The sequence below is a fragment of the Artemia franciscana genome, chromosome 5 (genome assembly GCF_032884065.1).
Source record: "Artemia franciscana chromosome 5, ASM3288406v1, whole genome shotgun sequence".
Classification (NCBI taxonomy): domain Eukaryota; kingdom Metazoa; phylum Arthropoda; class Branchiopoda; order Anostraca; family Artemiidae; genus Artemia; species Artemia franciscana.
In genome coordinates, this window is record NC_088867.1 from 17,298,166 (window position 1) to 17,322,754 (window position 24,589).

Here is a 24,589-nt window from a genome sequence, read left to right on the forward strand (position 1 = left end):
ATAAATGACAACCAGGACACAGGGACACACGCCGGGGAGCACAGGGGGGATATATAAATGACGACCGGGACACAGGGAATGCTCGATTAGCAATCACCATCAGCAAAACTCAAGGGCAATCATTAGAATAATGAGGTATTGATCTGAATACGGATTGTTTTTCCCCTGGACAATTATATGTTGCATGTTCAAGAGTCGGTAAGCCTGACAATCTATTTATATGCACAGACAATGGGACAGCGAAGATTGATGTATATTCACAAGATATAAGTATATAAAGCTTTGTATATGACGTCATTATAAGATGACACTTCTAACCTATCTAGACTTCTAATCTATCTCAGACTTCTAACCTATCTAGATCGTTTTTTTTTTTACGCGAGAATATCTCAAGATACCAATTCCCCCAAAAAATACGAAGCTATTTTCGGGAATGTACATAAATACACAATTATTGTTCACTTATAAAGTAAACATTTATTTTGTATTAATATTACATTTAACTAATCAGACAGTTTTTCAGGATGACAGAAATTGTCTTTTTAAAATTTATATGAAGCTTGTGAGGTCTAGAATTAACAAAAATTCAATTTTTTGGTCAATCTTGTGGGTGAAAAAACTCTCAATAATAGAGAGAATACAAAGTTACAGAGTCCTAGAAAGCTATGAATAAAACAAATAGTTGTTCAGTTTTGTTATTTTAAACATTAGGAACTTTAAATGAACAAATTGATATTTTATAAACTTAAACTATTAATATTTGAGTGTAAATAGGGGCAGAACTGCTGCAAACTCTACCAGCACGCACTCGCCCTTTTGAGGACCGTCAAATCAAGACGAGATAAAATAACGATCAAATTTACTTTTGGAAACATGAATACATGCTAAGAAAATGTCTGAGGTGAAACTCACACAAACTAAAGTTTAATTTCCATGTGATAAATGCGATTTCCCACATTTCTATAGCTGTATCTTGAAGCGAATGGATAAGCTCCTTATATTGTTGAATTTATTTGTTTCGCATTTCATATTTATCTATCCTCTGAGTCAGATCTCTGATATTAGCTAGACCTTTGATGAATAGGAATATTTTCCCATTGTTTCACGTTTTCCAAACTTTGCTGACTCCTTCTTCAATATAGAAATTGCAAACAATATTTCAAACACTTAATTCATTAGATGGACAGGTATAAAGCTGAGTATCAGCTATCAAATAATAACATTGTCTCACTACGTCAAGAAATTAAAAAGTGCAAGACTTGAGAAAAGTAACATCACAAGAAATTGCAAATGGAATAAAAGTCCTACTGAAAAAAACATTATTGTTTTTTGTTGAAGTTAAGGACAAGAATGTCTCAATAGTTTTATACTGCATTCATTAGTGCTAAATCTTCACATGTATTTTTGTTTTTGGGGGGGTCCCTTTAAATATAGGGATACTGTTTTTGTTCGCTCTAGGGTTTCTATGGATTATTGTCTCAATAGAAAGGAAGTAGAAAGGAGTTTTAAATACAGTCATAGGCTAAAAATAACAAAAAAACTTTTATTATTTTAGTGCTGCGTTTAGCCAAGGAGCTGCAGTAGCCATTCTACGGGCACCACAAGGGTTGGATTTCTCTGATTATATCAGATTCCTAGATGGCGTTGTTGGCAAGTCAGTTGGATCACCAAGGGTGTTAGAAAACGGAGAAATGCCTAAATTTGGTACACAAGGTAGTTTCGTTTTCGTTTATTTTAATTTAGGACTGGAAAAATGGACTGAAAGAAGAAAAACTGATAAAATAGGTATAAGATTCAACTCCGAGGAATAAAAAGTATAAACAAAAACAATTGTGCGTGTTTCTTTTTATCCCACTCTCGCCTTAGATTGAGAGGAGAATAAAAGAGCCAGCTGAATACATATGTAAAAAATAGCATACATTTTATTTTTTAAATCTACCTCTGGTTATTTGATAATCAGGAAAAAAACGGGTTTAAAACAAAAGAATCGGACTCGTTCATTGAAATTAGAAACTGTATCCAAACAAAAATAGATCCCTAATTGATTTCTCGCTATGTTGCAGCATATGCTGCAACATGATTCATATATTGGGTTTCTTCAGTAGTTTGCTGACCTCTTATTAACGGTGGTTTTTATTCTTTATTATGATTACGACCTCTTTATGATTAACGGTGGTCTTTATTCTCTAGCATATGTTACCCCTCCAAAATGTAGGGGAATTGTTAAGGGGGGATCTTTTATTTGATGAGTGAGAATTCTTCAAAAGCCACTAACATAATATTTTCCCAAAGAATAGAAAACCATGGAATTCAACAAGATTCACTCAGACACAACCACTTCTACCAGGTCACAAGTGATATACTAAAGTCTGAAATAGGTGAATAAGATTTTTATCAAAGTTTGAGAAAGATGAATCGGATTCTTTTTAGAGTTAGAGACATATGAAGTGGGAATTTATCAAGATTCAGACCTGAAAGTATTATTAACGGGTTAATATTAGAATCTATACTACTGCCATCTATTCATCTACAGTTATAGATGGGAATTTCGTACTACCCCAGGTAACCGGTCGGAGGTAAAAATCAGTTTTGATGCCATCTATAAGGGTATTGGAATAGATGGGCGCACTTGTGGTAGTAAAAAATTACCATCTATAACTGTAAATGTCTCTAACTTTAAACTTGAGATAGTCAAAACGTGTCGTCATCTTTGACTGAAAATGAATGGATAGCAGTGGTGGGAATGTGACCGACCGACCGAACGTAATAGTTAAAAATCCTGCTTTTATCGCTTAGGTGTCTCTGGTTTTGAGAAAAAATACAAAGTACCAGGACTTCACAAGATTTTTAGATTTATTTTCCGTCTTATTTATTTTAAATTGACTCTCAAGTTGCTGATTACTGTAATATATACCTCACATGCCCCCAGGGCGTGACTTGAAACCCTTGCCCTGAGGGCTGTGGGGAGCTTTCATCCTCAAAAACATAATTTCCCGACCTCTCAACTACATTGTAGAAAATGGCTATCTAAAAATTCGGATTGGATGAGTTCGGGAAAATGGTGGGCGTGGAAGGGGGGTTAGTTGCCCTGCAATCACTTTCGACTATTAAAAAAGACACTAGCCCTTTCAATTTACAATCAAATGATCTCCTTTTGAAGGTTTTTGAGACAACAAATAGCCATATCAAAACTTTTATCAGATGCATTTGGGATAAAAATGAGGTGTGGGGGGGTATTCACCCTTTGTCAACTTTAAATGTAAATAGGGTGCTAGAACTTTTGATTACCCATGAAATATTCTCCTCCGAAGTTTATACGATCACTCTTTCCATATATACCTCATATGCCCTCAGGGTGTAACTTTAAACTCTTACCCTGAGGGCTCTGAGGGGCTCTGAGGGGGATTTGTTCAATAAAAAGTCGAGAGGGGGGCAAAATCTTAGGATGATGGGCATTGGAGTACTGGGGGGACTTGCAGCCCTGGAGGGGTATATGAGGACCCATACTCATGTGCAAGCCCGGGACGTATAAATAGGACACTACTCATTTCGTTTAATTGTTAATTCATGAGGTGATAAGTGAGGGTTCTTGTAAACGTAATTGTAAGAACAATTTATTAGCATCGAATTGTTAGTTGGGTTGACGAGCACGACACTCCTTCATCTTTAGAAGTCCCAAGTTCAAATCCTACACCAGTCAAATATTCCTGAAATTTTCACCTCTAATAAGGATTTAAGTAGAGTAAAAATTACAGTGAAAACTGCAGAATTGCAGCCTGTCAAGCAGCCCCAAGAGAGCAGAAGCAATAAAAATTTGTCTGTAATTTTAATAGAAGTTCGATGCCTTCTAGGACGAATCCAGCAGTACATATTTCACAATTTTGGTTCTATGTCTAAATTCCAAATTTTAGTTTAATGTGATATTGTCAGTTAAATATTTAATTATTTTATGTTAACTTACTTACTCTTTTTAGGCATTCCAAATCCAGCATTTGAATCTCAAGAATCTGTGGGATCCGTAGACTCCATTGTATCTGTTGATGAAAAAGCACCCGAATCTAAAAAGAAGAAGAAAAAGGACTCGACTTTGAAAATTGATGTGTAAGTTACTTTGCGTTTCCGCTAAATTTGAAAGATCCAAAGTTGAAAGATAAAGAAATTATGTATTTGACGTGACAATCCCACAAAGCCCTCACGGCAAGGGTTGTAAGTTATGCCCTGGGGATATTTCAGGCTTATCTAGAAAGGGTGATCGTATAAACTTCGTACGGAGTTCATTGGACTGGTAATCATAAGCTCTAGTGATCTATTTAAGATTCAGAGTAATCAGAGGGTGGATATCCCCCCACACCTTTTTAATAGTCAAAATTGATTTGAGGGCAACTAATACCACTTTTACACTTTTTTCAGATACATTTTGAGAAATTATAAGATGTGGAGGGCGGTATCTACCTTCGATCACTCTGAATCTTGAAAAGAGCACTAGAACTTTTGACTACCAATCGAATGATCCCAAATAACAATAAATATAAAAGATGTCTTATTTTTGTTTTACTCAAGCTCATATATTATATGAAAGTGTTAAATCAATCCTATTCAGTGAGGTATTTAAGAAGAAAACTAAAGAAAGCTAATAAGGAAAATAGTTGTTATACACTTAGCAAATATTATTAAATATTATAATTAATAATTATATTAATTATAAGCAAAATATTTATTAAATTGTTTGAATGAATTTGATAGCGCGGAAGATCAAAGTCTAAAATTGGCTAAATATAAAGATAAAAGAAGAGAATATAAAAGTTTAATAAAAAGAAAAAAAAGAGTACGAGAATAAGAAGAAACTGGATATAGCTGATGATTTTAGAAATAAAGATTTTAAAAAGTTTTGGGGCTATATAAAGAGTGATAGTGGAAGGAGAAATGTTAATACCCAGGCTGTTCCGGAAGCTGATTCATGGCCTGATTACCTAAATAATTTAGAAGGTGTTTGTGCAGATGTTCAGGAGGTAGCGTATACCCCAGAGATGGTTATTTATCCCATGAGAGAACATGAATTTTCTTTCCATTTTGATGCCGATAATTGTTCTTCTTTGTAATAAGGTGTTAAGATCAGGGCAGTGGCCAAGCGCTTGGAAGACATCATTGTTTACACCACTTTTTAAGAGAGGAAACCCGAAGGCCCATGAAAATTATCGTTTAATAGCACTTGTCTCTGCTTTAAGTAAGGTTTTGTAGAAAATGTTAGATACCAGGCTTTCCAATTGGTTAAATAAAAATAATTTAATACATGAGGAACAAGGAGGTTTCAGGAAAGTGTATGGGACGACAGATAGTGTTTTTTTTTTTTTTTAAAGGCATTAATAGATAAATATGGAAAGGGTAAAACTTGTCTTTAAGTAAAAGGGTAAATCTGGGATTTCTGGATCTCCATAAGGCTTTTGATAGTGTCGACAGAGAGTTATTGAAGGATGCCATGCTAAATATTGGCCTTCCCCATTCATTTGTTAGATTGATAGTGAGCATGTACACTTGTGTGAGAGGAATCATTCAAGTTGGTAATAGGTTTTCGAAGCTTTTTGATATTAAGCGGGGAGTAAAACAGGGCAGCACCTTTTCACCTAAGTTGTTTAATATTTTTATTAATGATGTTGTTAATTTTCTAGGAAATAGATGGGCTCCGAAAGTTAGCCTAGGGACTAAAAAACTATCTCTCTTATTATTTGCAGATGATATTGCTTTGGTGGCTAATAAACCGCAAGATCTACAGACTCTTTTGAATCTCATAGAAGAATATTTGCATATAAAAAGTTAAGGCTGAATACTGAAAAGAGCGAAATTGTTATTTTTAAAAAAAGGAAGGTTGGGGACGACTAAAAATATACATTTATATTTAATAATAAGGAACTATTTATAAGTAAAAGAATAAAATATTTAGGCTTTATCTTATCGGAAAATGGAAGCCTAAGGAGTCATGTTGATGAAATAATTAAGAGAGGTTGGGTGGCCATGTCAGCTATATTTTTAAACCCGACGATAATGGGGATCAAAAACCTAAAAATGCATAAAAGAATATTTAACACAAAAATTTTACCCGTGATAGAATATGGAGCAGAGATATGGGGTGGAGAAACGGTGCAGCAACTGGAGTCCCTTCAGCTCCAGTATTATAAAAGAGTGTCTGGTCTACATCAAACAACTCATTCACAGATTCTGAAAGGTGATATGGGCCTGTTTTCTTTAAAGCTACGTAGGTATATTTTAATGCTTAGATTCTGGTTGAAGTTACCTAAGAGTAATTAAGATAGACTAGTAAGAGTGGCATATGAAGAGATGTTGAAATGTGGTTTAAAACCGTCGTGGCCATCCCAAATTAAATCATTACTAGAAAAAGTAGGAATGCCTTATTTATGGAATAATGGTCTTTGCTCTCATGATGTACCAACAAATTTAGAAAGCCAGGTATGATTTACATTAGAGAGTCAAGAAATCGACCATTGGCAAGGGCTGGTTTTTAATTCTACAATCCTACAACATTATAATCAGGCAAAACCTACTTTTGGGGAGGAAGTTTATTTTAAATTTAAGTTACCGGCTATGATTCTACGTCGTTGGATTCAGCTTAGAGCAAATTGTCTTCCAATCCAGAACAGGCAAAAAACGTTCGACAAAAATAAAATGATAGTTGGTCCTGATAGACGGTATGTTTGTCCCCTTTGTAAGGATGATGATGAAGACTTGGATCATTTTCTCCGGAAATGCCCAGTGCTCTCGGATTTACGGGAAATTTATTTGCATGAAATTAATTTGATGCTTCCGGGTATTCTACAAAATAGTAACCCGACCACAATATTTCGAGTGGGAGTATATATAGATAAATCTTTAATAAGAAGAAAAAGTTTTATATGATTAATTTCTTTTGTAGTTAGATTAGGTATTTTTTGCGTTGAATTCTGTTTTTTTGTGCGTTTTCGTACTGTTGTTAATTTTCTTGGTTGTTTGTTATTTATTTATATTTTTGTATGTATATGGCCCACGGGTTTTTTAAATACACTATCTATCTATCTATCTATCTATCTATATTTTAAACCAGAAAATTCATATTTTAAAGCGCTGAGTCTGGTAAATTGTTTTAAATAACAAAAAGATAAATGAGAGTTAACATTAATTTTTAAATGAAATACCATGGATTATATTAACTGTAATGAAAATAAACAGTTTTTTTTTTAACTCAGTGAATATTATCGGAGGAAAGTTCTACAATGATAGTTTCAGTTTTACGACAATCACCCATCTTTTTTTATAGCTATTTGTTCTATAGTCCTTTCTACATTTATACCACTGTAGTCAATTTGAACAAGTGTTGACTTATTTCTTGTTGGTACGTGCACTGGGATCACTTTTGTGCTTATACTACAAGTGTGAAAAAGGCACAATTGCATCTATACCTGAAAACCACAAATAGCGCATACAGTTGCATCATAATAAGGAAAGAAAGAAGCATAGGAAACAAGTGCAAAAATTTCATAGGCAAAATATATCTGAAGGTTTAAAAGAGACAAAGAATAAAAATCATTAATGCTACTAAAACTCACTACAGCACTAAGTTGACTGAGGCCAGCAATGCACGCTCCTCCTCCGTCTCGATCTATCTAAAGCCTCCCCTTTTTACACCCTCCCAGGAAGTACCCGTTCCCCTAAAATATTTAATTACAACACCTTCCCACCCCAACCGGGGATAACAAACTTTTCGTTTGACCCTAGACGGTCGGCTGAAAAGGAAAATCTTTGGCAACATGTCATCCTTCATTCGTAGAATGTGCCTTAGCCATCAAAAGCGGGATTGAATCGCACTTTTTGCACAGTCTACTGTTTTAGATACGCTGAGTCAGTCGGGTGCCCAAAACAATCCATAGGCAATTTCTGTGGACAACATCTAGCAAACCTTCTCCGTGTCTCGGAGCGCCCATGCTTCAGAACCATACTTGGCCAATGTCATCACTGCATCTTCCAATATTCTAATCTTGGTTCTCAGACTTATCTTCCTATTCTTCTAAACCTTTTTTCAACTGTGAAAGAATACCCTGGGCCTTGGCTATTCTATTTTTAACATCTTCACTGCACCCATCTTTCTTACTAATAATGCCACCTAGGTATATGAAGCTTCCTGCTTGATCTATATTCTCGCTATCCAACAATGAAGAATAGAAAAAGAAGAAAAAAAATATTTTTGGCAAAGCAAGAAAAAAGGTGAAATGAAGGGAAAAATAGAAAGCGGGTTTCCACTACCAGTGGAAAATAATAAAATACTAAGAGGCTTAGAAATATTTTGAATACCCCTATGTTTTTGAATAATGATATCTCCATTTTTATTTACTAGAAAAGCACATTAAGCGTGTTGACAACACTTAGTTCTTATATCCAAGCTAGAAGGCTCGGTGTATCGACTGGAAATAATTGCACTATTGAATGTAATTTATTTCTATTTTTTTTTTCATTTTATCCGTCATTTCTACCTCTTTTTGGTTAAGATATGTTTTATATTATCTTTTTTATATTTGTGTGCTGTGTTAAATACGAAGTTTGTTTATTTTCTTAAGAATAGAGTCAAATGTATTGGAAGATAAAGATATATTAGCAAACGAGTGCAGATATTGTTCCTTCTGTTAGTATAATATGAAAAAAACTTCGTTTTCTTAAAGAGTTAAAGAGGCTGCGTCCAAAAGTCGAACCTTAAAACGTACAGGAATTAGGAGAGGCAGTTGGGGGGCTGCCGCCTCCCAAACCCCCCGCTTTTAAAGACTCTTTTGTACAGGTTTTTTTGTTGTGGGGGGCTGCCCTGCCGCCCCCCTGACCCCCCACTCTTGGCTTCGGAAAGGCCCTCTTTTAATTAACAAAACAAAAAACCTGTACAAAAGAGTCTTTAAAAGCGGGGGGTTTGGGGGGCGGCAGCCCCCCAACTGCCTCTCCTAATTCCTGTACGTTTTAAGGTTCGACTTTGGGACGCAGCCTCTTTAACTCTTTAAGAAAACGAAGTTTTTTTCATATTATTTCAGTACGTTTTTCTACAATCCATGGTGGATGTAATTTAATAATTCCTGTACTCCTCGTACAGGAATTAGGACTGTCTCTCCTAATTCCTGTACGTTTTAAGGTTCGACTTTGGGACGCAGCCTCTTTAACTCTTTAAGAAAACGAAGTTTTTTCATATTTTGTGGAAAAAAACCGCCAGATAAGGGACTTGAACCCTTGACCTTAGGATTAAAAGTCCCACGCTCTACCGACTGAGCTAACCACCTGCATGTGCGTAAATATAACTTTTAAATCCGATGTCGGCTGTGACCTGTAGGCGTGGCAGAAAAAAAGAACATGAAAATTAAGTGGCTATGCGTGGTTTCTGGGGAGTTATCGGATCGAGCTGAAATTTCGCGGATAAGCTCCTGGGCCCTAGGGGACCTTAACTTGTGAATTTCAGCCTGATCGGACAACGTTAAAGGGGGCTGGGGTTGGTGGGTCGAAACTTTCGGCCAGATTTTCCCCATGAAGGAAAAGTCGGAGGGGGATGAAATTTTGCAGGTTTCTTAGTTGGAACTCGGGCTACGAAATGCATCTTTCCACATCTCTCTGCGACCACTGGAACCGAAAATCGCTTAACATTGTCGTGGTTCGCCTCTTTATAGAGGCACGAGTGTGCCTCCTTGATGTGCTAAAGAGACTTCAAAGAGAAATACAAAAAAAGGCGAAGAACGAAGAAAAATAATTAAGAAAGAAAAAAGTTAATGGGTGTAAGGGTATTTTATACACTGGCTTTGCGGTCTCAGAACATATTTTCGTATAGAATAGGTTTAAACAAGTAGAAAAGAGGCTTAATTTTTTTTAGGCTGTTAGAGAATATGTAACTGGTCGAAGCATCAAAAGGTGACTCTTGTTGAGTCTCTTAATTTTTTGTAAGTAATCTATCTGGCCATCTGTGTTCAAGTTCATATGAAGTTTTACTTTTAGTACCTTATTTGAAATACACGGTGATATTTATAGCTTTTGTCGATAGACTTAATGGTTTAAAATTGATTTTAGAATTAATTTTTAGTTCGGTGTACGGTGAAGACGTTCCAAAGAACATATTAGAAAACCTTACTGTGTTCAGGAGAAAGCAACCCAAAGGTTTCATTGATGTCTGGTGGCTTTATGATGATGGAGGTAATTTCTGTGTATATTTGTTTTTATGTCTCTTAAGTATTTAATTATTCTTCTCTTTATTTTGCCCAAGATTAAAGTAATATTATTTTATTTAATCAAATTCATTATTTGAATCATGAATAAAGAACAGATATGAAGAGTCTTTGGAAAATCTTTTTTCTGTCCTAATAATCATCCTAGAAGGTTCATTAATTGTCCTATAAATAAGTGAATGCTAAAAGTAGAGAATGGATATGCACATAAGTAACTGAAATAATGTACACAGATAGGAACAAGTTCGTTTAATTAAGAGTAACCATGGGAACCGGCAGGGGGAGGGGCAGGGGGGGTTACCCTCATAGAAATTTAGGACTATAAAGTAATTAGAAGGAAACCAAAGGAAAAAGAGCAGCATAGGAAAAAGAAACATGGGAAAAATGTGTGTTACCCTATTGTTGGCAGACTGCCAATAGATTTTATCCTTAATAAAGAAAATATAAGTTCTAATTTCTGACTGAGTGAACCCTTTCCACTTTTGCTGGTAGGAATGACAAAAAAAACTCAAATTTCTTCATAAGAGCCTAACTATTGATTTTATTAAATCAATGAATCAGCTTTTTATGGTGATTCTAAATATGTATTTTTATTAGCAATTAGATCAGTTATTAGTACACAAGGAAATTCGTATAACAATAGAAAAAACAAGGAAAATAACTTAATAAGGGGTAATTTTGGCAAAAATACGCCGTCGACTTTAGCTTGCATTGGAAGAGTACCGATAAGTTGATATATGAAGCCAGTATAATCCAAAATGTTTCCCCTAAACAGAATGCTGCGAATTTCTGTATTCCCCCCCCCCGAACAGATAGGTTTTTTGTGTTTTATTATGATTTATTTATTTTGGCTAGGAGTGATTGTATTTATCTAGTTGTCACTTTGAAAAAGATTTAACTTTTTACAGTTATGAAGCATAAAGGTTTCAAATATTATTTATTTGTATTCAATATTAAATTTAAAATATTTAATTAAAATTTGTTATCTAATTTTCTACAAACTACATTGATAATGCGTTATTTTTTACAAAAACTAAATCTAAAGGCATTAAATATTTTGGTGTTTGATTACCAAGTTCAAAACTGTCCATACTATTAAAAAATATCCGTCCAACGCTTCGGCATTGCTAAACAGAACTGAATACTGAAAGGTTCTACTTAGGGCCGGGTTTAAAGATTCGATGCTTCTAGGCCCAAGCATCTTTGCTGCTCCGTATTCATACCATAGCAGGGAGGGTCAATTTTTCTTAAGAAACTAATCTTTATGATGACAATTTTCGCTTTACAGGGAAATAACATCACTTATGATTATAATTTGGGGATTAAATATTCCCACTGAATACTCCCAGAACTGAATGCTGGGAGTTTATATCTTAGTTTTTGTAAATAGGCTATTGTTTTGTGTATTTTTACAATTACTTATTCTTTTCATTTTTATATACTTCTTTTTACTTTAATTGACATACTTTTTCCATTGCCTTTAGAAATATGTTTGTCTCTAAGCTTCATCAAATATAAGAAAAGTTTTCTCAGCTCAAATTAAGTATCTACATTAAAACTTACAACGAACAGAAGTCATTAGGATATGAGGGGGTTGCCTCTTGCTTAACATCTCGCTCTGCACGCTATAATTTTTGGCACTTTAAAAAAGTTACTAATTGTTCTAATTAAACGACCCTCGTGTTTTAGGAGTCGTTTTTAGAGAATTGAAACAAAATTTAAACCTTAGCGTAAAGAGAGAGGTGTTGAGGAGGGGTTGACCCCCTCAAATATGTAATAATTTCTGTTCTTTAAGTTTTATTGTTGTTCCTTACTTTCAGTTGAAAAAATAATTTAATTTCTAATCGCTTTTTATATAGCGCCAGGATATCTGGTTCCACCTTCACGGAAAAATACCACTCCCCACAGAAATATCCTCTGGGAAATTCAATCCTGGTGAAAATTTTACCCCAGACAATTATCTTTAATATCTCCACGCGTAAAGTTGAATCGGTAAAGAGAAAGCAAGATACAAAGAAATTTCACATATGAATTCTGGCAAATGCACGCAGTGTAAAATCTCCCCTGAAAATTGAAAATCCTCCCAGCAGAAAATTCATTCTCCCCTCCCCATCCGAAAAATATATGCAATCCTACCAATCGTCTTATAACATCCAATGACGCGTCAAATGGTAGTATTGATAATAATGTACCAAGAACCAACTAAATCACACATTCGTTAAATAGCTAATTGAAAAGTATTTAAGGATTTATAGAAAATTTTGTTGCAAATCCAAACTACCATTCTTCTGTTGGGGTATTCCTATTTTGCTGAATTGGTAATTTGGTCCTAAGAAATTTTGGCAACCCTGATTCAGACGATCCTTTCTCTGGCTAAAATATCTCGCATATATGGTTTTTTTCTATTCACCCTCGTCGCCCGAAACGAGGTTGGATGTCAGTACTAACGAGGGAGTCATAAGTTGACCCTCACGGCACTGATGGTCTAACATTAACAAATAAGAGACACGGAGTGTATTTAATAAATTTTACCTGCGTCGACTAAAGGTCTTATCTGACAATTTAACAATTTGACAATCTGACAATGATTTAACAATTTTAAAATAATTCTCAAAAACCGTTCGTTGAAATATTTCAAACAATTTTAAAATAATGCTCAAAACCGTTCGTTCAGATATTTCAAACAATTTTAAAATAATTTTCAAAAACCGTTCATTGAGATATTTCAAAAAGTTTGTGGTAACGAACTGTAAGTAAGTAGCGACCCGGCTCAATAGTAAACGAAACTCTAAAAAAATGAGCTTCGATACCACTAGATGTATCAAAGTTACCACTAGAGTACCACTAGAGTACCACTAGTGTACCACTAGAGTTTTATGTTGATTTCAAATATATAAGTTTCATTAAGTTTGATTTTACCCATACAAGGTTACGAGCCCCATATAATTTGCCTTATTTAAAAAAAAGGGAAAACACCCCCTAGTAGTATTATAATTTTAATGAAAATCCCACCAGCTGATTCAGCACATAAAAAAGCTCTACAGTAGAGGTTTCAAGCGCCTATCTTTGAGGAGGATTTTAAACTTAGTTTTAAGGGCAGAAGGGTTAGATTAGTGGAGGGATGGTAAGGTGTTAAGTTTAAGGCGAAAGAAAATTTATTTAGTAGCTATATAGAATTTAGGATCGAAAAAGGTAAGCCATGTTGTAATGTGGTATGAAGAAGTCAGCTTAGGGATATCAAAAAGATCCAAGTAGTTAAAGCGGTTTTCAGGGCTGAAATTTTAGGTGTGAGCAACTATGGATCTGAGGATATGGGAAACCAAGTAAGTGGATTAGTTAAAAAGATTTTACAAGACACAAAAATACAGGCATGGTAGGTCCAGCGTTCACTTTTGAATTCACTGGGTCTTTATTGTCGGTTGAAGGAGATTTGGGTGAAGTTTTATTTTTTGAGTTGGGTTTGAATAAAAATGAAAGAAATTTGTTAATCAAATGAGGGCTGGTAGTTTGCCCCTGGGCCAAAGAAAAAAGTTTATCGGGAGGGAAAGGTCAAAGACTGGTCCTTATTTTTGTCCTATGTGTGGAGGTTTAGATGAAAGTGTACATCACATTTACACCTGATGTGTGAATGTGAGGAGCTGAGTGATTGGAGGCTTGAAGTGTTTTGTAGGGGGGATTATGATTTTGAGTGGTTGATGAGAGTTTGTGAAAAGGATTGTTTTATGCTTATCAGAAGCTTGGCACGATTCCATCGTCTCACGATGATCATAGAAGTAAATTTCTGTGGGACTATGTTAGGAATTGTGCAATTTCTTTGTAACTGTTCGTTGTTTATATTTTTGCTATGGCCTTTGGGTTTTTAGCGCAAATAAAATCTATTACATTTGTTAATGGGAAGTATGCATACATTTTGGGGGAGGGGGATTTTCTGTTGGTGGGATTTTCCATGGGGATTACTTTCCATGAAGAGGGAAGTTTCAAAAGGGTGAATCTTTACGGTGGAATTTTACACTGGGGAAATTTGCCAGAATTCCTATACGAAATTCCTCTTATGTCTTGGTTTCTCATTTCCAACTCAATTTTACGCGTGGAGATGTTAAGGGTAATTTTCCAGGGTAAGTTTTTGCCAGGATTTAATTGTCTAGAGAATAAATCCTTGGGGAGGAGGGATTTTTCCGTAGAGGAGTAGCCAGATTTTCTGGAATTATTTAAAAAACGACCAGAAATTGATTAAAAACAAGTTTCAACTGAAAGTAAGGAGCAATAAACGAACAGAAATTATTCCGTATATTAAGGGGGCTACTCCTCAAAACACTTCACTCTTTAACCTGAAGTTTGAATTCTGTCCCAGTTCTTTAAGAACGATTCCTGCAACACTATAATTGTTTAATTAGGACAATGATTCTAATTAGGACAAGCTTTTTTTTAGTACGAAAAAACTTAACTAAAAGACTTTAGTGCAAAGAGCGAAATATTTTGGAGAAGTATCCCCCACATATACGTAATAATGTCTGTCCATTTTAAGTTTTAATGTTGCTCTTTACTTTCAGTTGAAAACACCTGTTTTTTAATTTAATTCTCAAAGGGATGACCAGGTGGACAATGCATGTTAAATCACGCTGTGATCTTCCCTATCAACATTGCCCTGTTCATCCTTCCTTTGAGAAGAGCTTGGCAAACGGTCGTTGTCAATTATCCCAGAAGTTTGATTACATCATTCACGATTGATTTTATAATCCTTGCACATTCCATTTAATTCACCAATTCTGTATCCATTTTTTAATCCCACCAACCTAAAATAGATTCCTTCTAACACACCTTCTTCTAATTGTGTTCATACTACTGACTCTAGAAAGCTGCTAAAAATAGGCCTACCACCTTTAGATGCTTTAAGTAGATGTTCAAAATAGTAACTAAACAATATTTAATGTAAAGGAAGGTTTAGTACAGATTTGCAGAGGAATTAATGATTACGACTTCTAGGATTGAGCGTTCTACTACCTTACATTATGACTACCCGTAAGGCATGGAAGAACTCAAAACTTCGTATTTTCTGTATTGCCAACAAAAGAGACGAAATCGATATTGATCAAAAGGGGTAAGTTTTTACTTTTATTTTTATTTTTATTTGATGTCGCTTTTATTCGTTACACTATAAGACATGTTATAACTATATATACGAGCTTTAACATAGTAAGGGTTAAAAGCCTTTTTCACCAAATTGTTATTTTATGCTTTGCTGAATAAGGTTTTTCTATTCTTTTGGGTAGTACAAAACCCCATAAAAGCCTTGGAAGAATTGCTGTTACAGGGAGTTTCTTTAGTCAGAATCTCTTTGGCAAGGGTCTAGCACAAAAAATACTAAAGGTTCTTTACAAAGGCGGCTTGATCCTACTCTATAAAACAAGAAACAAGAACAGACTATATGAAATTTTCAGGAATAATTTTTAGGAATAAAAGTATTGGTGTTTTGGAAAAGAAGTCAGGCCGAAAGATTTTATATCTGCTAGAGTCAGGGGACGAATCCAGTGATAAATTTTGGGGGGAGATGGATAAATTTGCTGAGGCATGATAGTACGGATTAAAAAGAGTAAATAAAATTTTAGAATATAAGGTACATTCTTTATTGAGACAAAACAATAATTATGCAATCATAAAATAAAATCAAGCCACCTTTTTGTTGTGGGCTAGTTTATACAAAAACGTCTTTTACATCGACTGGGATATCTCTGCGTATGGATAATAAACCCAATCTATTAAGCCGTTTCTGACCCGAGGCATTCCTGGCATAAGATTTCACTCTTCTAAGGGTAGACAAGAACGGACGCATGTAGTTGTAGTGACTGCACCAATCTTCAAAAATTGATGTAGAGTGGGAAAGTTTTTATCATATTTTCTTAGGCACATTATGAAATATCTTGTTCCCAAATTTCCCAACTATATCCACATTCTCCTCCGCAAAGCTAACTCATCTTGCAGACTTCCCCTATAGCTGTATGCATCAAGATATCAAAAAGAAGTCATACTATCCAATATATCCTTTGTTTTTTCTTTATCGAGGGAAATACAGTGCCGAAGAAATAGGCATTGCAGTGAGTCCAGCAACTTTCTGTGACTAAGAAATCTCCGACGCAGCTGCTACAGAAAGTAGTCCATAAATGGGATGAACACCGAAAGTGGGTAATACTTTTCAGAATCCTCTTGCTCTCTTCCGCAATTATCCCTCTACGTTTATTTTGGAACTCATCTTGGGACTCTAATTCTGGTTTCAGAATCTTGATACACCTCAGTTACTTTGGCAAAAAGTAGATGAAACGTAACTTCACTACTTTCTTTCATGTCTCTAACTTTGTTCTTAGGATTGTCAGCGCGTCGAAAATCTGAAACAAATTGTTAAATTGTCAGGACAAAAAATTGTCATGAAAAACCCAATTCATGATGGACACACTAGTAAATGTTTTACTCCTTTTTGATAATGAAGGATAATGAAGATGTTTAAAAATTTCAAATAGGTTAAATTACAAAACATTTGCGATTGCTGTTTAAAACGTAATTCCTATTAGTAACTTTTTTTTAGTTTCTTGCTTTAATCTCCCCCTTTTAGGCTAAGGAAATCTAAAGTAATACAATCTTGTCAATGAGTCTACTTCATGCTTTGAAAATATTATCGACAGCAAAACGTTTGGCTGGGCTTGAGCAAGATGAAAGATGGCTAATTTGGCTCTGCATATATCAGACATGGTTTTTTTTCACTTCTTCAGGTTCCCCTATAAGCTAGGGTCAAATTCATGAAATAAAATAAATAAATAAAATAAAAAAATGAAAGGACATGGAAAAGAAATTGTAAAAAATTGAAAATTAATGACCTGAGGAAATCATTTTACAAATCAAGAAAAATATTAAAAAGTCACATACTAATATATTGATGCAAATAATTTATTTTACGTATACGAGTTTCACCGGAACTTGGGCTAGAACTTTACCATGATCAGACCAAACACTCCTTGGATCAGAGGTGCTTCGGGGCGTGTTTAATAGATTGCAACGCCTTTTAGTTAGGTTTTCAGACACAAATACACCTGACTTGGCCAACTCACCTTTTTGCTGCAAATAATTTTCGAGTAATATCCAAGCTTGAAAATATTTCCAGAACGGGGGGCAATTTTCACCCTCCCAGTTTGATTAGCAGGCATACGGAGTTGATTAGCTTTTAAGAGGTTTGAAATCTTTCAAGCCCAATTTTTGCGTTATTACTTCATTAAGATTATCCACCAATTCCACATTTGGGTTTGGTTTCACACCATAGAAAATTTCGGTGTTAAGTAAGGTATCCTGCTCAAGCTGTTCAACCCTGTATGATATTTTAGAAATGTTATTTTCAAGTATGTTCACTGCATTATAAAGTATTTGAAGGGTTGTTTCGGTTTTTAAAATTTGGTTTTATATTCAAGGGAAATAGAATTTTAAACTTCGTTTAACAATATCTTCGCTCATAATTTCCGAAGATCGGTGATCATTCATTGTGTCTGATACGACACAAAAAGTGTTCATTAGGTTGGACTTAGTGTTCATCAGTTCCTCTTGAGTTTCATTTATTATTTCCTTTAAAGTTGATGCTGATGCAGAAGTCGGAGTTGACAGTGCTGGATTTTGATTTAGTTTTAGTGGGTAGCAATAAGTTGGTTTTACTCAGAGTCTTGAAAATATCAGGGAATAAGCACTGCTCTTCAAAAGCCTTATTTACATCTTTATCCGTCCTTGTACAAGCTTCTTTAACGTGATCATTCCAGTTGCAGACATGTGCATCAGCTACATTAGGCTCAGAGTGGGCACCGTAGCTAAAGACTAGATATCTAGCTTGATTTTTCTTTCTTTCTGGTCTTTGGTGGTTTTAATAACCTCTGACGGTTTTAATAACCTAGCTTGGACAAGATAGAACGGTTTGTATTTTGCCATTTTACAATCTGCAGTCACGAGGGAGGGGCACACCAAGTAATGAACTTCGACAGTAAAATGTTCTAATTTGCCACATCTAAAGTTCTCACGTTTATAGTATGCGCCTGGGTTTCCGCGCAAGCTCACCAAATTCCAGCAAGGACTACATGCGATTCAACTGAAAACCTGCTTAGCTTTTCACTCATTGAACTTTGTTCCAGCGAATTTCCCAGAGTAAAGTCACTTATTTTATAGCATGGCTGCCTTATTGAGCAAGTTTAGGATTGATTACTCGGATGTTATTGCCGTTACTGACGTGAATAGAAGTCCTTCAGAAGAAACCAAGCAATGGTTCAATGACCTTATTAAACCTTCACTTCAAGCAAGTGGATCTGAAGGTGAGTAATAAAAGATTTATTTTCCTTTGATAATTGAGACATTCCTCGAATGATAAATCAAGTATATACTAAGTTTTTTGGCAGTTTTGATCTCAGATCCCTTCTTAGAATTTTCTGAGATCTGTTTCTACCCATCATTCTTACTAATTTTTTTTATCAGTATCAGTTGATTTAAAGGAACTACTCATATAATTTACAAGATGAGGATACAAAGCCGTAGAGGTATAGGGCTAGGAAATTTTCGGTGACATATGACCAATTAAAATGTTTAATTGGTTTGGTCGGCACGTAAGGGGTGGACATGATGGTCAAAATAAGTAAAATCGGTTATTTTGCATGACTATTTGAGGTACTTTGGGTGATAAGGACACGCTGTTTAACATACAAAAATTAAAAATTCATTAACTGGCTCAAGTTCAGTTTTATCGAACAAATAAAGAGAGTCTATTTTTAAATAAATCAGAATCTAGATGACTAGCTTCCACAGTTTTATTCTTTTTTTGGATTGTAGCTGAAGCTTTGACTCTTTCCCTGTCCAGCATTAGCTTCTCGTCTAAATAAATGCACTTGGAACTTTCTTGAACCCATTTCATGCCGTATTTGTTTCCAAAAATCTGTGCAGCGTTTGTGTTTTGAGCTTGTTTTGATTTTATAGTTTTATCTGCACTTGAAGATTTTTAATGTTTGAGAATTCAAAAGTAAAACCAAATATTACAAAGGATTTTAGAAATGCCTATAGCTTGACTTGGGCAGTTTTTTATTTCTATGAAAAAAGCAGATGCTAGTACTTAGCTGCATCATTATTGTCAATATTTTCAACATTGGTAAGACTTTTCCTCCTCCACCCCTGCCCAATTTGGTGTTTATCCTACAATATCTTACGATATTTTCTAACGAAAAGTTGGAGAGAAACTATCTGTTTTGACTGAGCTGATACTGGATCAGTACTATCATTTCTTCATGATATTAACTTCCATTCTAGAAATAAAATCAAGCCTTGAATCATCTTTTCTTCAAATCTAGGCCGATAAGTAGCTTCGCTTGAAAGATTAAGGGCTCTACTCGGCATAGGCGAGGTAACCTGCTTCTAATTAGGCAGAAAAATCACATTTACGGCACAAAAATCCTAAGCCATATCATTCTTCTTAATTTTTGCTAACCAAAGTTTTAAAATCAAGAAGACTAAAAAAAAACAAACAAGAAAACGAAAAACTTTCAAGTCCTAAGATAGAAATGATCGCCCCCTAAAAGTTTTAAAACTCATATTTTAAGGAGGATAATTTCAGGTGCTAAAATTAATTTTCTTTTCAGACTTGCCAGCAGTGTGATTTCTGGGATTTAATATTGTTTTAGTTTGTATCACGGCAATATAGCCAACGGTATAAAATCAGACGAAACTATAAAAATAATCAGGTTGTGTTACATAATCATTCAACAAAACATCATTTTTAACATGTTAAACGCTAAAGTTTGACTCTTTGCCACAATTCTACTTTTTAAAACAATTAAAACTTTAGCGTGAAGAGCGAGGGATTGCGGAGGGGACAAACCATTTCATATACGGAGTAATTTCTGTTCGTTTTAAGTTTTAATATCGCTCCTTACTTTCAGTTGAAAAACTAGTTTTTTTTTTATTAACTTGCAAGAGTAGAGCCTCAAGAGTAGAGCCTGACAATAGTGTTTGAAAACATCCATCAAAGCCGTTTAGCGTTTTGTGTTTCTTGGCAGATTTTTATTTATTTATAGGGCAAAATGATTGGCAAAATTAGTGTAATAACAAGTGTTTGACCTCAGTTTCTTACAAAAAAACCATTACGAAAGTTGAAAAATTTGAAGGAACGCCAAAGGCTAGATGACGTGAATTTTTTTTAGAAACTACCATTAGTTTCCACTTTTTTCATGTAACGACAAAAACTCATCTCAAATACAATAACAGACTGAGCTTGATGAAGGCATTTCGCTTAAATCAAAATACGTGTATCTTTAGTCATTCGTCTTCAAGACCAATTTTCTAATTCTTATTAACTTATTAAGTTTATGCATTGTATTTTTGCCACATATAATGTGCCATTATTACTGATATAGGTATCATATACTGTCTAATAACAAATAGTTAAATCAAATACAAGCTAGTATACATGGGTACTGGCGGGGGGAGGGGGGTATACCCCTTGGAAAGTTGAGATTATAAAGTAATTATAAAGAAATCAAAGGAAAAAGAGCAGAATATGGAAAAACCATAGAAAAATTGTGTGTTGTCCTATTGTTAGCTGCCTGCCAATAAATCTTGACTCTTGATAAGGAAAATATAAGTTCTAATTTGTTGCTGAGTGACCCCTTTCAAGAATTCCACCCCCTCCCCTTTACGCAATGTTCGTCTTAAGTTTTAATCTTGAACCTAAGTTTCAGTGAGATTTTTTTTTTAATTTCATTTCTGATCATTTTTTAAATAAAGCCAGGACACCGGGCTCTACCTCCATAGAAAAATCCCACTCCCCATAGAAATAGGCTCTGGACAATTCAATCCTGGGGAAAATTTACCCCGGACAATTACCTTAACATCTCTACGCGTAAAATTGAATCGGTAAAGAGAAAGCAAGACATATAAAGGCATTTTGTATAAGAATTCTGCCAAATTAACCTAGTTTAAAATTTCAACTCCAATAGAAAAATATTCCCAGGATGAAATTTGGCCTCCCCTCCCAAACAAAAAAATATATGCATACTTCCCAATAACAAGTAAAACAATGGGAAAATGTCATAACTTAAAAAATTTTCCCCTGGGGAAAAGGGGGGTCATATATCTCCAAAGACATAGTTGTTCGGCCTTTCAACTACGTAAAACAAAAAGCTATCTCAAAATAGTGATCGGATGACTTTGGGGAAAAGTTAAGTAATAGGGGGCCTAGTTGCCCTCCAAATTATTTTAGTCACATAAAAAAGACACTAAAAATTTTCGTTTCCGTTAGAATGAGCCTTTTTCCAAAGATCTAGGTCCACTGGGTCGGTAGGACCACTCCTTGGAAAAACAGAGCAAAAAAAAACTATAAACACATTTCTGTCATCTTTCTTCAGGCAAAAATAAAATTCCACATTTTTTGAAACAAAGCCAGTTCCTTTTATGTATCTATTGGTATCAAAATTTCCTTTTTCAGAGTGTCGGTTACTGTTGAGCTGGGTCGCTCCTTACTTACAGTTCGTTACCATGAACTGTAAGTTTGATGACAAAAGTAGACCCTTTCAAGAGACTTTTAATATTCTACATAACTGAAGCCATCAGAACCTCTAACATAGTATTTTCTTATTGAAAAACACATTGCACATTTTTGAAATACATTGAAGTACTTCATACAAATAGAAAAATAAAAATATTACCATTTAAAATTCCTGAAAACTAAGTTCTTAGCAGTATTTGCCACCCCAAAGAAATTTCCTGGTGGGGCTGATTGTGACCTGCCTTGCCTTTCCAACCTCTCTGCTAGCAGATATGGGATTGTAACATTTTAGCTGTATGGACACACATTTTAATTAATCCCTACTCCCCCCACCTCTTCAAACATTTATTTGAAAGCTCGTTGTCTATAAAAATGTACTTTTTTTAGGAATATACATTACCCCTATCTAAACAATGACTTCACTCAGCCCCCCCCCTTATTATAGCTGATACGCAATTAAATATCACCAAACTTACCCGAATTTCGTTACAAATAAAGCGAATCAACTCGGTTGAACTCAGTACTACCACCGTGTGGCACTACTTCTTTTGCAAATTGGAAGCCAATATAGTTATTAATACTTTTAAATCTATTAACTTCTCAGAATTTTAAATTGATTGCAAATTCGTCCTCTTTTGGGTAAAGTTGTAGTTTGATGCCCCAAAATGACAGAAACAAGATTTGTCCCAAGCCCAATCTGTTTGGTCACTTAAAAGAAAGCTTTAAATTTACTTAAGAAATAGTTCCCTCCCAATTTTCTAGGACTTGCGGCTTAATACAATCACCCCTGTGAAAAAAAAAACAAAAAAAAAAAAACAAATGAACATGCATCGACGATATTTCTTCTGAAAAAAAAAGTGAAAATCCATACATTGAAGACTGGAGTTTGAAACCTTTACGTTAGGGTTTTCTGATATGAAATATCTAATAAAGTGATTTTCAGTAAGATCGCTTCCTTTTTGGGGGGTGTTTCCCCTTTTCAAAAATCAGGCAAGTTTTCCCACATTTTTGGTTTTGTGTAGGTAACAATAAACTCAAAGAATTTTAAATATTTAGAATCAGCATAAAAAGCCAAATACAGCCGGCTTAGCAATTGTCATGAGAATTCCATTTTTAATCTTGGTGAACATTCACTTTTACACTCGCACTCACTAAAGTGAACAAGTCACTTTTTACTTCCAGTTTCTTCATATAAACTATTCGATAAAAATCTCTTGTGAGGAAAATTTTTGAACTTGTTCATTTTATTCAGTTAAATAGAACGATAAAGAGAAGAGGGTCGCTTTGGCAGCTGGTTATAAGTCTTTCGCTATTCTATTTTTGTTGTTTAAATGTCTGAAATTTACGGGATTTAAGTTTGAGGGGAGAATTGTCCTTTTATTAAAGAGGTATATTTTACATGGCCTTTATGAAATCAAAAGCTGGTATCTGTGCAGGCAGGATGATTTTGAGTATCTATTCTCCTTCTGTAAGCTATTCTAAGGCATAGGAAATTGCATAAAGACAAGTCTACATCTGTTATGATCTACGGAAGCAATAAATTTCTCTGTATTTTTGTTTTTTGTTTGATTTTCATTCAAGATTAAATGAATAATAATTAGATTTATTATTGATTAAATAAATGGATCCCTTGGCCAGGAATCTTTGTCGTTTAGAATATGCTGTATTTTGTTTCATTTTTCATCCAATTTAGATGCTCTTTTTGTTTGAGAGTTTTTTCCCTAAAACTACTTTTAAAAAAAATTAATTTTTTATTAAAAAATAAACTTATTCTTACGGAATTTTTCGTTTTGAATTATGTTCCCTGTCACCCGACCACCACTTCCATTTCGGTGTCTGCCCCCCACAGGAAATTTTCTGCCGGCAACCTTGAGAGCATATAGTTATATTTTTTGGAGAAAAACCTTTCTATTATTAATATTTGTATTCACCAGGATAGGGCCTATGTAATGACTGGATAATAAGAATAAAAGTAATAACCCAGATGTCAGTTTTCTGTGTATGTACAGATATAGTGTAGAGTTGTAGTAATGCATTGCCTAAAAACCACCTCAAGGGAACATTACCGGGGAAGAGCACATTTTTCATTCTTTCCGTTTTTACATCTTTTTTAGTTGTTTATTTTTTCGTTCTGTGGGAAATCCTTTTCCTTATAGTTTCTTCCTAAGGATGTCCATTGCGTAGACATAATAACATTGATGAAAATCTAGATTTTCAATGATTGTAATCTTGGCAAATTTTCATATGATTGTTAAATTTGTTGAAGGATCTCTTCCAGATGCTGTGATATTTATCGTATTCCTTCCTAACTTTTTCCCTAGATTTGCCTGAAATTAAAGTTTTATCTAATGTTTTTCACCAAATAAATAGTATCTATTTAATTTTTTTTCTAAGTTTCCACGTGGAAGCTTTTGGAGACAAACATTTTTTCAAAGAAAAAAGAGACAATATTTTTCAAGAAAAAGAAAATCCACCCTAAACAAGGAATACCCTCAGAACATTATTTTTAACGATGAAAAAAGATATTAGTATTCCTTCTAATTTGATTTTTTGTGTGCTTAGTTATTGTGACCACCATTTTATGGTATGAATGATTATTTAGAACACATTATAAAACATTTTAAATATATATGTCTCTCTCTGTGAGTTATCAATGCTTAAAAATGGGAACAGGGTTCGTAAAGGAAGAAAAAAAAAATCACCCTTATAAATAATACTGAAAACCTAATTTTAGAGTTGCATATGATATAGAAAAATAGATGTCAATTTGAAAAAAAGTCCAGCCACTGAGAATATGTTGGCTACACTATAA

The 24,589-nt window shown here is 34.5% G+C and overlaps 1 protein-coding gene across 1 annotated transcript in view; it reads left to right on the plus strand.

The window, feature by feature from the left end:
• The window catches only part of LOC136027041 (bumetanide-sensitive sodium-(potassium)-chloride cotransporter-like), a 99,650-nt gene that overhangs the window by 69,270 nt on the left and 5,791 nt on the right, over positions 1-24,589 (plus strand). Inside the window, exons 14-18 of the mRNA XM_065703963.1 lie at positions 1,556-1,713; positions 3,975-4,101; positions 10,088-10,197; positions 15,213-15,327; positions 18,420-18,562. Of these exons, the coding sequence (XP_065560035.1) occupies positions 1,556-1,713; positions 3,975-4,101; positions 10,088-10,197; positions 15,213-15,327; positions 18,420-18,562 (653 nt within the window). The remainder of the gene's footprint in view (positions 1-1,555; positions 1,714-3,974; positions 4,102-10,087; positions 10,198-15,212; positions 15,328-18,419; positions 18,563-24,589) is intronic.